The sequence below is a fragment of the Melozone crissalis genome, unplaced genomic scaffold (assembly GCF_028551555.1).
Source record: "Melozone crissalis strain CALT ecotype California unplaced genomic scaffold, PUWL_Pcris_2 ptg000009l_1, whole genome shotgun sequence".
Classification (NCBI taxonomy): domain Eukaryota; kingdom Metazoa; phylum Chordata; class Aves; order Passeriformes; family Passerellidae; genus Melozone; species Melozone crissalis.
In genome coordinates this window covers 1297306-1311394 of record NW_026535787.1, presented here as the reverse complement: position 1 = coordinate 1311394, position 14089 = coordinate 1297306, and the positions used below count along the sequence as shown (strand labels likewise).

General features: G+C 60.5%; 3 protein-coding genes across 3 annotated transcripts; 1 reads left to right on the top strand and 2 right to left on the bottom strand.

Moving 5' to 3' along the window:
- The first annotated feature begins 1483 nt into the window (after positions 1–1483).
- Positions 1484–2621, top strand: LOC128933360 (pre-mRNA-splicing factor 38A-like). The gene has a single exon (XM_054270317.1). It carries the CDS (start codon positions 1484–1486, stop codon positions 2390–2392), a length of 909 nt encoding a protein of 302 aa, XP_054126292.1. The 3' UTR covers positions 2393–2621.
- Positions 2622–8199: 5578 nt separating this feature from the next.
- On the bottom strand, positions 8200–8562 carry KCNE3 (potassium voltage-gated channel subfamily E regulatory subunit 3). The gene has a single exon (XM_054270318.1). It carries the CDS (start codon positions 8560–8562, stop codon positions 8272–8274), a length of 291 nt encoding a protein of 96 aa, XP_054126293.1. The 3' UTR covers positions 8200–8271.
- Positions 8563–11610: 3048 nt separating this feature from the next.
- LIPT2 (lipoyl(octanoyl) transferase 2) lies at positions 11611–13255 on the bottom strand. Its single transcript, XM_054270222.1, has 2 exons — positions 12763–13255; positions 11611–11903 (listed from the first exon to the last, which is right to left on the bottom strand). The coding sequence occupies exons 1-2, from the start codon at positions 13253–13255 to the stop codon at positions 11671–11673; spliced, it is 726 nt and encodes a 241-aa protein (XP_054126197.1). The 3' UTR covers positions 11611–11670.
- Positions 13256–14089: the final 834 nt, after the last annotated feature.

Here is a 14089-nt window from a genome sequence, read left to right as displayed (position 1 = left end):
TCATCCTGCTCGGCATCCTCGTCCGACACAGCATCCCACCCCACAGAGCATCCCAATCCCACAGAGCGTCCCAGTCCCACAGAGCGTCCCAGTCCCACAGCATGTCTTGGTTGAGGTTGCCATAGTGACAGCAGGCACTGCACGGGGATAGAATCATGGAATCACAGATGGGTTTGGCTGAAAAAACCTTAAAGCTCCTTTCATTCCCACCCCCCGCCATGGGCAGGGACACCTCCCGCTGTCCCAGGGTGTCCCAGCCCCAGTGTCCAGCCTGGCCTTGGGCACTGCCAGGCATCCAGGGCCAAAGAATTCTTCCTAACCTCCCATTTAAATCCATTCTCTCTTGGTTTGAGGCAGACTTGTCCTGAGCCCTTGTAAAGAGTCTCTATTTTTTTGTGTAGATCCCTCCAGGTGCTGCAGGGCCACACTCAGCTCACCCTGGAGCTCCTCTAGCCTGGCCTGAACAATCCCCATCCTCAGCCTTCCCAGCAGAGCTGCTGCATCCCTCTGCTCACCCTGGAGCCCCCTCTGGGCTCTCTCCAGGTGCTGCTGCTGTGTGCCCAGGGCTGCAGGTGGGCTCTCGCTGGGCTCAGGGGCACAGGGGCACAATCCCCCTGTCCTGCTGCCTCCAGGAGCGCTGGGGCACACCTCAGCATCAGAGGCAGGTGTCTCCCACCCCATCAGCATGCTCAGGGCTGTCCCACACCCAAACCCAGCGCACAGCACGGGGACCAGCCCCGTGATGGAGGAGCCCTGTGATGGGAGCAAGTCACTGGTCTCAAGCAGTAGATCTCAAACCTCAGCAGATCCTGAGGTTTCCATGGCAATTTTCACCATTTATTCATTTATTCCACACGGTGCAGCACCAGCCCGGAGCTCCCGAGCCATCCCAGCTGCTTTTCCAGCATTCCTGGTCTCTCCAGGCTGTGCAGGGTGTCAGCAACAGATCTCTATGAGTTCTTTCGATGGGCAAAGCTTTTTGGGTTCTTTACTGATGTCCTGTACGATTTGGATGGTTTTGTCTGGGAATGCCTGAAATCCATTCTCCAATTCGTCTGGAGGGAGGGGCTTCTTTTGCCTCCTGTATACCCAGCATTCATAAAGCTCTTCCCAGTGCTGAAACGCAGAGCAGCCGCCTTCCAATGGATTTCTAACTGCTACGGGCAGGCTCCGTTCCCACCGTCCCCGGGTTGGGGCTTCCCGGCCCCCCCGGCTTCGCGGCGGGGCGGGCGAAACTTGGCCGCGCGAAGTTTTTTTTGCTTTTTCTCCCGAGCCTTCTCCTCCCCCCCTTCTCTCTCTCCGGGGGATGGGAGGGGGCGGCGCCGCTCAAGCCAGCGCCGCCTCTCCGGGCGATCCCGTCCCCGCCTCTCCGAGCGATCCCGTCCCCGCCAGCCCCTGCGGATAAAAAGGCAGGAGCAGAAGCGGAAAGCGGCGGAAAGCAGCGCGGCGCGGACGGGAGCGGGGCTGAGCTGGGGCGGCCGCCATGGCAAACCGCACGGTGAAGGACGCGCGCAGCATCCACGGCACCAACCCGCAGTACCTGGCCGAGAAGATCGTCCGCACGCGCATCTACGAGTCCAAGTACTGGAAGGAGGAATGCTTCGGCCTCACGGCCGAGCTGGTGGTGGACAAGGCCATGGAGCTGAAATACGTGGGGGGAGTCTACGGAGGGAACATTAAACCCGCGCCCTTCTTGTGCCTGACGCTGAAGATGCTGCAGATCCAGCCCGAGAAGGACATCATCGTGGAGTTCATAAAAAACGAAGACTTCAAGTATGTCCGAATGCTTGGAGCGCTGTACATGAGACTGACGGGCACTGCCATCGACTGCTACAAGTACCTGGAGCCGCTGTACAACGACTACCGCAAAATTAAAAGTCAGAACAGGAACGGGGAATTTGAGCTGATGCACGTGGATGAATTTATTGACGAGCTACTCCACGAGGAGCGTGTTTGCGACATCATCCTGCCTCGACTGCAGAAACGGTATGTTCTGGAAGAAGCCGAGCAACTTGAGCCTCGTGTCAGTGCTCTGGAGGAAGACGTGGATGATGTAGAATCTAGCGAGGAGGAGGAGGAAGAAGATGAAAAGCTGGAACGGATCCCATCTCCTGACCCCCGCAGAAGGGGCTGCAGGGACCCGGACAGGCCGCGCAGGTCTCCGGGGGTGCGCTACCGGCGCAGCCGCTCCCCCCGGAGGCGCAGCCGCTCCCCGAAGAGAAGCAGCGCATCCCCGCGCCGGGAGCGGCACCGGAGCCGATCCCGGGAGAGGCGCCGCAGAGCGAGGTCTGGATCTCCAGGGCATCACCGCAGTCACAGACACAGAAGTCATTGCAAATCACCTGAACGATCTAAGAAAACTCACAAAAAGAGTCGGCGAGGAAATGAATAAGAAACAAAACCCAGCCCACTGTTCGAGGACCTTGAGCTGCAGTCTAATGCTGTCCTGTTTGCTCCACAGGACAGCTGACTCTCTACTGGCTGCTGTAGCAGTCCCTTTCTTTTATCATCTTTCTCATTTTGTTGTCTTGAATTTTTTTATTAACAGTAAGCTAAGGATACTTTTTATGTAGTTAGTTATTCGTCCTTGTGATAGAATTTGAAAGTTGTTTTTTTAATTGTTTTTCTTGAAGCCTGTAAAAACTTAAAGAGCAATAAATAAAGGTTTGTCTTTAAAAAAAAATTAAAATTAAATAAAAAAGATTGAAAATAGCGGGCAGCAGGTCCCTGTGGAAGAGGCCGCTGCCCTTGTGCAGCTGCAGCAGGAGGGGGCAGATAAGGGACAGTGGCCCTGGGAACACACCCTGCTGGGGCACACAGGGACAGCAGCACTGGCTCTGTTGGGGTTTTTGGGTGAGCTGGCTGTGCCACAGGGCATCCCTGCTCCTCATCCCTGCAGGCCCCCTAGCAGCCCTGCCTGGATTGCTTACATCATTTAAATTATTTAAATTACTACATTATATATATATAAAAAACAGCTATTTCTAGGAAGTCACTGCCAGAAGCAGAGCGCTGGGGTCACAACCTGCAGGAGACTCTGCAGCACATATCAGAAAGGTCTGAAGCACTATTAAGCAAAAAGAAAAAATATATATATATTCCCTGCCATGTACTTTCAGCTTGCCGTGTACTGCACAGTCACCTGCTGGGGCCAAAACCACACTTTTTGTGGCTCACCAGGGTCCAACACTTGGAATAAGCAGAGAAGTAAAGACAGGGGCATTAATGAGTATGTCTTATGGCTCCTTCACACCTAATCATGTTAATCACCTGCACTTAGCACCAGAGTTCGGTTTCAAAGGTGATACCCTGGCAAAACAATTTACCACTCACAGCAATTTGGTTTTGTTTTGCACACTCCATGCACGTAGAACTGAAGGAAGGGGGAACGCCTCAAGCTGGTTTGAGCGTCAATGAAGATTTTGCTGTGGCCTCCATTTTTTCAATGTTACCCTTAGAAATTCACTTAGAAGTCTTAATAAGCAAAGATATTGCAAGGCAAATGGCTGGAGCCAGTTACTGGCCTCAAGCTATTGACTATCAAGTCACTTTCCTCTTGGAAAGCATCTCCAAAGCCACAAAAATTACAGGAACACCCCAAAAGCGCCTTATCAGCAAAGAGGAGGTTTCCACTGAAAAAATGACATTGAGCCATGAATTAGGAAAATCCAGAGAGGACACAGTGAGAGGGGCCTGCCCAAACAGCTCCTGGGCCATAATTCCAGGTTTTCCGCCCATGGGCAGCTCCAGCTGAGCCTTCAGGAGCCCAAGGCTCTGCAGGTAACCCAGGTGTGCCCTGGGCAGCCTGACACAGCCCAGACCCTCTCAGGAATCCCGAGGCACACCTGGAGGTGCAATAGGAAAATCAGGACGTGGAATAAAGGGAATTACAGGGAGAAAGGGGAGAACAATGCCCAGTTTTTGGCACACCTCGCCAAGGAGGGCTGCACAGGAGCTCTGCCTCCTCTGAGCACCAACACCCAAACCTCAGAGCACGGCCCTGGTAATTAATGACAGCCAGCAATTCCCAATTAAGCCGCAGGGCAGGGGCCTCCCCCAGCCCCAGCCCCAGTGCCCAGCCTGGCCTTGGGCACTGCCAGGCATCCAGGGCCAAAGAATTCTTCCTAACCTCCCATCTAAATCCATTCTCTCTTGGTTTGAGGCAGACTTGTCCTGAGCCCTTGTAAAGAGTCTCTATTTTTTTGTGGATCCCTCCAGGTGCTGCAGGGCCACACTCAGCTCACCCTGGAGCTCCTCTAGCCTGGCCTGAACAATCCCCATCCTCAGCCTTCCCAGCAGAGCTGCTGCATCCCTCTGCTCACCCTGGAGCCCCCTCTGGGCTCTCTCCAGGTGCTGCTGCTGTGTGCCCAGGGCTGCAGGTGGGCTCTCGCTGGGCTCAGGGGCACAGGGGCACAATCCCCCTGTCCTGCTGCCTCCAGGAGCGCTGGGGCACACCTCAGCATCAGAGGCAGGTGTCTCCCACCCCATCAGCATGCTCAGGGCTGTCCCACACCCAAACCCAGCGCACAGCACGGGGACCAGCCCCGTGATGGAGGAGCCCTGTGATGGGAGCAAGTCACTGGTCTCAAGCAGTAGATCTCAAACCTCAGCAGATCCTGAGGTTTCCATGGCAATTTTCACCATTTATTCATTTATTCCACACGGTGCAGCACCAGCCTGGAGCTCCCGAGCCATCCCAGCTGCTTCTCTCTGGGGCTCTCCCTGCTCCCTGTAGTGTCACAGATGTGTTCTATGGAAAACACTTTCGTCAGGATCTTTTCCTCCTGAGAAGCTGAGGGCCCTCAGGAATGAAATGTAAACAATGGTTATCTGCTGCTGTGGAACGCAAGAGGTCCATGTTTGATTGGTCTCATTAATTAATGGCCAACCACAGTCCGGCTGTCTCAGACTCTCTCGTCAGTCACATGGTTTTATTGTCATTCCATTGCATTCCTTTCCTTCCAAGCCTTCTGGTGAAACCCTTTCTTCTATTCTTTAGTGTAGTTTTAATACATAATTTTCCTTTATTATATGTATATCATAAAATAACAAACCAGCCTTCTGAAACATGGAGGAGTCATGATTCCCATCTCTCCCCATGCTGGGATTGCCTGCAAATTCAGCACTGGAGCTCAGAGAAGTGTGCCAGCCTCTGCTATCCAGCAGGAGCCAAGGCAGCCCTGCTGGCAGCCCCATGCCCTGAGTGCTACTCTGGTTTTTAAAGATTTTCTAAGTTTTCTGATGTTGGCATTCTTGTAGCTATCTTTCTCATACGCTTTCTGTAAGTAGCTCATTGTTTTGCTTTTTTTTATGGAAGAGGAGAAAGTTGATGGGCTGTTGGCTTGTCCAGTGTCATTGGAGAGGTGGCACTGACACTTTTGGAAATCTATAAATGTTGGAGTCAGAAAATAAACTTATTTTTATCTTCACCTTGAGAACAGCGGCGTGCGCTTGTGTTCCTTCGTGCCCTACAGCGACGCTGAGCTGTTATCGTTTCCCCTGGTGCTTTCCTTATCAGCATCACAGCAGCGGCCCCAGAGCGGCTCCGGAGGCTCCTGCTGCCCCACAAGCCGGGCATTGATCCGCTGAGCCAGGCCAGCCCCACTCCCACAGGTTCCATGTCCTTTTCCAGGCACCCTGTGACCGTGATCTGCTGCTGCGTGCCAGCACACAAATCTCCGATGGATCGGCCTCCCAGGAGCCTGGTGGGTTTTCCTATCGGTTAAACCCCAAATGCAGCCAGCTGCAATTTGCTCAGCTGGATGTGGGGATTCAGCCGAGGCGTGCGACACCGGGACCCCGAGGCAGCTGCCACAAGGTGGCACTGGCACCGTGTCACCCGGCCTGGTGGCACCCAGCCGGGCTGGGAACACCGGGATGTCCCCCCTGCCCTGCTCCGGGTTTCCCGAATTTCCGCTCCTCTGGATGGACAGTGGAGCACTCCGTGGATCGCAGATCGGGTGGGTAGCCACTGCTGACCTCCTGCGTCTTGCAGGAGGGATTTGCACCCTCAGAATCTGCCAGATTAGGGATGAGCAGCATTTTAATTATTTTCTCCCAAATTTTTATGGTATGCTATCCTTCAACAAGGATTTCCCCCTTGGGCCACAGCATCGGAAGAGATTCTGGAGTCATCAGATGCATCCCTCTGTCCTAGAAGTGGGGAAAGCCAGAATTCCACCTGACTGGGGGGATGTGGGGGTACCATACTCACCATCCAGCCCTCATCCCATCCCATCCCATTCCATCCCATCCCATCCCATCCCATCCCATCCCATCCATGTCCCACATCCCGGCCCTGGCTGCTCCACGGCCCATCCCGCTGGAGGTGCAGGTGCTGGAAGAGGCCAAACCCCAGCAGGTGCAGGAAAAGGACGAGCACAGCGTGTCTCTGTCCCTCCTGGCCCGGTTCCCCTGCTCTGTGTGCAGATAAAGAGTTTTTTGTTCTCCTTTCCCAGCAATGCAGGTGCCGGATGAGCAGAGCGGAGCTGCTTCCCCCTGGGGCCAGGTGCCCGGGGACACCTGCACGCATAAAACCTGCCTGCCTCGGGAATCCCGCCGGGATCAGCCCTAGAAAGGGCTCCCCATTCCCCTGATCCATGGTTTGTGCCCAATCCAAGGGCACAGCAGACCAGGAATGGTCACCGGGCTGCTGCCCTGCCGGTGCCAAGGTTTCCAGCCCTGCCCCAAACACTCTCACATTATTCCTTGGATCAGGGCTTGGCGTCACTGTTTGGGCTCAGCACTGCGGCCGTGCCTGACCTTGGAATGCAGGCGGAAAGGCTCCCGCGGGCCAGCTAATCTTGCTGCAATTAGAGGCACTTTAATTATGCCATTAGCGACAGGTTGGGACGTGCGGGACACGGGCGCTGCCCCACAGCCCGCGCTGAAGGACAGGGACAGTCACTGCCCTGGCCATTCGCACCCCACGGCCAGCCCCGAACCGGGGGAGCCCGAAGCCAAGGAGGGCGGCAGGACCCCAGAACATCCCCTTCCCGCCCGCCCGGCCCATGGAAAACGCATTTGGGAGCCGCATTCGGTACAAAAGGCCAGAGCGGCAGCTGACAGCAGGAAGGAAGCAGGAAAGAGCCCGGCACGGCCGGATCCGGAGCCCGCAGAGGCGCTGGGACACGCCGGGAGCCGCTCGGCCGGATCCGGCAGCGTGCCCATGGCTCCGGCAGCGCCGCCCGCGCGGCGGGGGACAGAGGGACACAGGGACAGACAGAGGGACACAGGGACAGACGGACAGACGGACAGAGGGATAGGGGGACAGACAGAGGGACAGAGGGACAGACGGACAGGGGGACAGGGGGACAGGGGGACAGACCGACAGGGGGACGGAGGAACGGACGGACAGAGGGACAGAGCGTCCGGCTGGGAATGCTGGGCTCCTCCAGGCCGGGCATGTGTCCCAGGCTGGGGATGTGGCCCATCCCTCTCCATCCCGGGCGTGTGGCCCATCCCGCTCCATCCCAGGGATGTGTCCCATCCCGGGGGTTTGTCCCACCCCAGGGATTTGTCCCATCCAGGGCAAGTGCCCCATCCCGCTCCATCCCAGGGATGTGTCCCATCCCGGGGCTGTAGTGCCCCAAAATTCTGCCCTTGAATCCCCTGGCAGTCCATAGGCAGAGCTTTGACCCTGTCAGCATTCCCGGGCTCTGGCACACAGCCGTGCCCCACGGACTGCCCCAGACCCCCCCTTGGCTCAGGGGACAAACACAGGAGCCCTGAGCGACCCCAGCAGCTCCTTTAATTCCCTGCAGGGCAGCAGGGCCAGCCCAGCTCGGACTCCGCAGGGATTCAGCATCAGGAACACCCCTGGACACTGCTGGAGCCCAGGTGGGGCTGCAGGACCAGCACCGGCTTGCAGGTCACGTTCTTCCAGCTTTGGGGGGTTCTCAGCAGCTCTATGGGGTTCCCAGCAGTTTTGGGGGGGATCCCAGGGGCTTTGGGGGATTCCCAGCAGCTCTATGGTGTTCCAGCAGCTCTATGGGGTTCTCAGCACCTCTGGGGGGGTTCTCAGCAGCTTAGGGAGGTTCCCAGCAGCTCTATGGGGTTTTCAGCAGCTCCACGGGGTTCTCAGCAGTTCCATGGGGTTCCCAGTAGTTCTATGGAGATCCCAGCAGCTCTATGGGGCTCTCAGCAGCTCCATGGGGCTCCCAGCAGTTTCGGGGTGTTCCCATAATCTCCGGGGTGTTCCAGCAGCCCCACCGCATCCCGTGGCGAGCAGGGCACGCCCGGCACGGTGCCCCCGGGCCCGGCGCTCCCGTCTCAGATCATGGAGACCCTGTTCTTGATGTAGACGTGGTAGGGGTCGCTGCGCTTGTCCACGCGGCGGGAGCGGGTGTAGCCCAGGATGAGGCTGCCCACGGTGGCGGCGAAGAGCGTCATGACGAACAGGATGTACATGTAGGCGTTGGCGTCGCGCCGCGGGTCCCGGGGCACCGGCGCGGCCGGGGGCTGCCCCGGGCACGGCCCGGCCCCGTGCAGGCTCCGGTTCAGCGCGCTCAGCACGGCCTGCAGGCTGCGCTGCCACGGCTCCGTGCCGTTCGTGCGCTCCATGGCCTGCGGGGACGGGCAGCGGGGGCAGGGGCTGCGCTCACAGCAATGGGGGCACAGCACCGACCCCAAAGCGCTCCCCTGCCGCGGAGCAGGGTGCCCAAACCCTTTGGCACCAAACCCTGTGCAACCCCAGCGCCAAACCTGTGCAACCCCAGCACCAAACCCTGTGCAACCCCAGCGCCAAACCCTTTGTAATAACCCCAGCGCCAAACCCTTTGTAACCCCAGCACCAAACCCTCCGTAACCCCAGCACCAAACCCTCTGTAACCCCAGCACCAAACCCTCCGTAACCCCAGCACCAAACCCTCTGTAACCCCAGCACCAAACCCTTTGGCACCAAACCCTGTGCAACCAAGCCTCTGTAACCCCAGAGCGCCAAACCCTCTGTAACCCCAGCGCCAAACCCTCTGTAACCCAGCACCAAACCCTCTGTAACCCAGCACCAAACCCTCTGTAACCCCAGCACCAAACCCTGTGCAACCCCAGCACCAAACCCTCTGTAACCCAGCGCCAAACCCTCTGTAACCCCAACACCAAACCCTCTGTAGCCCCAGCACCAAATCCCTTGTAATAATCCCAGCACCAAACCCTTTGTAACCCCAGTGCCAAACCCTCTGTAATAACCCCAGCACCAAACCCTCTGTAACCCCAACACCAAACCCTCTGTAACCCAGCACCAAACCCTCTGTAACCCAGCACCAAACCCTCTGTAACCCCAGCGCCAAACCCTCTGTAACCCCAGCACCAAGCCCTTTCATTCCCAGCAGCCCTGTCCCTAAATTTCAGTCCTTCCATGGAGGAGACAAATCCCCCAGGGCTCTGGGGCAGCTGCCTGCCCCTCTCTCCTCCCTGTCCCCAGGGCTGGGACAATGTGGGGACACTGCTGTCCCAAGGGCTCACAGTCTGCTTTCCCCCGGGATATGTGGGCATGCTGGGCTCATGTCCTGCCCCACTGCAGGCTGCAGAGCTGGCACAGCTCCCCACAGATTGCTGTGAACCCATCTTGCTGCCCTGAACCTCCCTGGTAATTTCCCTTCCCTTTGGGTGCCACCCCTCCTTTGGTGCCCTCCTGCCAGCCCCCCTGGGCTCCCCTCACAGCTTGCTGGGACCCCGGGGCAGGCATGGCCAGGGAGGGACACGGGACACGGTGTGCCATCCTTTGGGACACGGTGTGCCATCCTTTGGGACACGGTGTGCCATTCCTTGGGACACAGTGTGCCATTCCTTGGGACACAGTGTGCCATCCTTTGGGACACGGTGTGCCGTCCTTTGAGACACAGTCTGCCACCCTTTGGGACACAGTGTGCCATCCTTTGGGACACGGTGTGCCACCCTTTGGGACACGGTGTGCCATCCTTTGGGACCTGCCAGTCCCCACTGTTGTTCCCCCAGGGCTCCAGCGTGTCCCCCACCTGCTCCCCTTGCTTGCTGCACCTCCTCCTACCCTTGTAGGGCAGCTGATCCCAAATGGGCCGCCCCAAACTCGGGGCGCACCTCCCAGAAGGACACCCCAGCTGTGAGGAGGAGGAGGAGGAGGAAGGGGCTGAGCAGTCACCGCGGGGATGAGGTCGGACCCGGCTGCATTCCTGACTGAAGCAGGCTGAACTGGGGAGCTTTGGGGCAAGGTCTGGGTTTGTCCCAGGAGGGCACCCACGGATGGGGCAGGGCTGTGAGGAGGGGGCACCGGGCATGGGAAGGGGCTCGCACTCACCTCGCGTGCCCTCCGTGCCCTCCGTGCTGCCAGGCCGAGCGGGACTGAGCGAGCATCGCTGCCGGCGGGGAGGGACCGAGGGAGGGAGGGATGCGGCGGGCTGGGAGCGCCGCCAGCCTCCTCCCCTTCCCGGGCAGAGCCACCTGCCCCGGCCAGCCCAGGCCCGGCCCCGGGACAGCTCCGTGGGGCTCTCTGGGGCTTTGTGGGGCTCTGTGGGGCTGGAGAGTGGCGCTGCCCCGCTCACGCTTCCCTGCCCCTGTCCCTGTCCCTGCCCCTGTCCCTGCCCCTGCCCCTGTCCCTGTCCCTGTCCCTGCCCCTGCCCCTGCCCCTGTCCCTGCCCCTGCCCCTGCCCCTGTCCCTGCCCCTGCCCCTGTCCCTGTCCCTCCTCGTCCCGCGGTCCCCGAGCCCTTCCATGGCACAGAGCCTGCCCGGGCATGTTCCTCCTGCTCACCTTGCCCTCCTGGAGCTCAGCCTGCCCCATTTCCCCCTTTTTGGCTCCATTGCTCCATTTCCCCATTCCCAACCCCACCGGGCACACACGGGGCGCTCACAAGGAGCTGCCAGAGCTGTGCAGAAACAGAGAGAGCCCAGAGCTTGTGGGGCAGAGAGAGCACCCAGAACAGCAGCGAGGGGCTCTGGCTGGGGGTCAGGCATTGTGGGGCAGGGGGAGCACCCAGAACAGTGAGCCTTTTCCCTCCTCCTCCTGCCCCTTTCCCACTGCATCCACAGTGGCCTCTCCACCGGGGTTCACAGCCGCCTTCCACCGTCCCTGGCGCCAGGATCTCTGCCACGTGAGGGTTTTCCACGGGCTCAGCGTGTGGAAAAGGTTGGCATTGATAAAGCCTTGGGGTAAGTAAATGAGAAAAGGATCAGCAGCCAAAGTTCCCAGCAACTCTCTTTATATATAAAATCTGCCTCTTTTTACCCAGCAAGGTAAAGGATGACCCACGTGAATCCATTCATGTGAATTCATGAGCATTCACACAAATCTTTAATTCCTGTGGGGCAAAAAGCAGAAAAAAGCCCCACAAAAGCACCTGTTTGGGTACTTCCCCAGCAAGTGACTGTGGTACCCACAGAGGTCTCAGCGAGGGATGGAGCCTCACAGGGCTGCAGAGAACAGCCCCAGGGCAGGTTTGCATGGTCAGTGGTACCCATGGAGGTCCCAGCCGAGGGATGGAGACTCACAGGGCAGCTTTGGATGGTCAGCGGCACCCACAGAGGTCTCAGCCAAGGGATGGACACTCACAGGGCAGGGTTGGATGCTCAAGCAGCAGCCTGAAACCCTGTGCCAGTGTCCCCTCATGGTCCCCAGGCAAAGGCACAAGAACTGTCTCACAACAGAGACCCTAGGCTGCCCTGGGGCCAGCACACCCGGCCGAGGCAGCACAGCGATCCTAGTCCCCGGGGTCCTCTGAGGAGACCAAAGTGCACTCGAACACCTCCTGGAAGGAGTCGAGGAAGGGCTGGAGGACCTGGCTGACGGCGACGTGGTGTCCCAGCTCGCGGCTGAGCGAGGTGACGCCCTTGCCCTCCAGGCCGCAGGGCACGATGTGCTCGAACCACGAGAGGTCGGTGCAGCAGTTGAGCGCCAGCCCGTGCGAGGTGATGTGGCTCCCGCAGTGCACACCTGCGGGGCCGAGAGCACATCCCGTCAGCTCCGTCACCCGCAGGGACCGCGCTGCCCAGAGCACTGCAAACATCCTGCCCCACCGCGCCGTGCTCCCTTCTGCCAGGGGAAACCCAAACATTGAGTTTCCTGACAGGCCCCCCAAAACTGGGGCAGATGGGGAGCGGCGTGTCCAGACCCTCCACCCCAGCCCTGCATCCCCCAGCGCCTCACACCACTGGAGTTTCCAATGGGCCCGAAATCCAGGCTGCAGGGTCCCGGGAAGAGGTGCAGGATGTGGAGGGGAGCAAGGGAAGGGGCAAGGCTGGGGACTGGGCTGCAGGCAGCCCTGGGAGCTGGGGGGGCCGAGTGCTGGGAGCTGGGTGGGCTGCAGGGGCTCCAGATTGTGCTGTCCCCCCCTCCTGCCTGCCAGTCCCACCCCTGCAGCTCCAGGTTCCTGCACTGCCCTGCCCTGTGCCCAGGGGATGGCAGGATGGGTTGGCCTGGGCTGGGAGGAGTTCCATGGGCAGGGACACCTCCCACCATATCCCAGGTTGGTCCAGCCTGGCCTTGGGCACTGCCAGGGATCCAGGGGCAGCCCCAGCTGCTGTGGGCACCCTGTGCCGGGGCCTGCCCACCCTCACAGGGAACAATTCCCAATTCCCAATATTCCATCCATCTCTGCCCTCTGGGAGGCCGTTCCCTGCGTCCTGTCCCTCCATGCCCTGTCCCCAGTCCCTCTGCAGCTCTCCTGGAGCCCCCCTTTAGGCCTTGCCAGGGCTCTGAGCTCTCCCTGGAGCTTCTCCTCTCCAGGGGAGCACCCCCGGTGCCCAGCCCGGCTCCACGCTCCCGCCGCGCTCCCGGGGCCGTCCCCGCTCACCGATGGCGCAGAGTTTGCTGTCGCCCATCCAGACCCCGGTGTAGGGCGGCGGCAGCGCCCGGGCCGCGCCCAGCCCGAGGCGGCGGCACAGCCGCAGCACCAGCGCCTCCAGCCCGGCCACGTAGGCGCGCAGGGGCAGGCGGCGGCGGCGCAGGTCGAGCACGGGGAAGGCGAGCAGCTGTCCCGGCCCGTGGAAGGTGATGTGCCCGCCGCGCCGCGCCGCCACCAGCGCCGCGCCCCGCGCCCGCAGCGCCGCCGCCGCCGCCGCGCCCGGCGCGCCCCGCAGGCCCCAGGTGTACACGGGCTGCAGCGGCTCGCTCAGCACCACGCTCTCCGCCGCCGCCGCCACCGGCACCGGCACCGGCAGCGGCTGCCCCGGGCCCCGCCGCGCCGCCCGCAGCGCCGCCACGCAGCGCTCCTGCACCCGCAGCGCCTCCGCGTACGGCACCGCGCCCAGCCGCAGCACACGCACCGACAGGGCCCGGGGACACATGGTGGGCCGGGGGGGACACGGGGACACACGGGGATACCCGGGGACACGGCCGGGATACCCGGGGACAGTGCCGGGGCAGCGCCGAACCGGGCAGGGAACGGGGATGGGGACGGGGACACAGGACACGGGGACACGGAAAAGCAGCGGGCACGGGGACGGAAGGGAGGCGGGGACGGAAAGGAGGCGGGGAGGGAACGGGAGGCGGAGAGGGAACGGGAGGCGAGGATAGGGACAGCGGGGTCATGTGGACGCGGTCATGGGGACGGGCTCCGGTGGGCATGGCAGCGGAGAGTGGCCGTGGGGGACGGCAGGGGATGGGGACAGGGAGGGGAGAGCAGGGCAGAGGGGACAGGAGTGGATGGTGGGGCAGGGGGAGAGGATGGAGAACAGGGATGCAGGGGTAGTGGATGGGGGACAGGGCGCAGACATGGTGAGTGGGACGTGGGGGACAGGGCAGAGGGGACAGCAGCACACAGGATGGGGGTTTGGGCTTGGAGAAGGGGAACAGCACCTGGGGACACGGGACGTGGCCCAAAGGAGGGTACCGGGGATGGGAGGATTGGGAATGGCAGCTGGTGCCCAGGGACAGGGCTGACACACAGGGGACAGGGGATAAGGAGGTGACAGGGCTGTGGGTGGCTGATAATGGCCAGGGCCGCAGGAGGGGCACAGCCAGGAGACACAGGGCCTCTGTCACCACAGGGTGTGGGACACGGGGCACTAGGGTGGGGGACAGCAGGGGATGGGGCAGGGAGCGTGCACATGACATCCCAGAACAGCTGGGCAATCACAGGCCGGCTCAAAGCAGGCTAAAATCAGGATTCTGGGGTACAA

What these genes read in the sequence shown, in the direction of transcription:
- LOC128933360 (XM_054270317.1), top strand. Translation starts at nt 1,484, where the DNA reads ATGGCAAACCGCACGGTGAAGGACGCGCGCAGCATCCACGGCACCAAC.
- KCNE3 (XM_054270318.1), bottom strand. Translation starts at nt 8,562, where the DNA reads ATGGAGCGCACGAACGGCACGGAGCCGTGGCAGCGCAGCCTGCAGGCC.
- LIPT2 (XM_054270222.1), bottom strand. Translation starts at nt 13,255, where the DNA reads ATGTGTCCCCGGGCCCTGTCGGTGCGTGTGCTGCGGCTGGGCGCGGTG. An exon ending in CAGCAAACTCTGCGCCATCG is followed by an intron (nt 11,904 to 12,762) that starts GTGAGCGGGGAC and finishes TCGGCCCCGCAG; the next exon opens with GTGTGCACTGCGGGAGCCAC.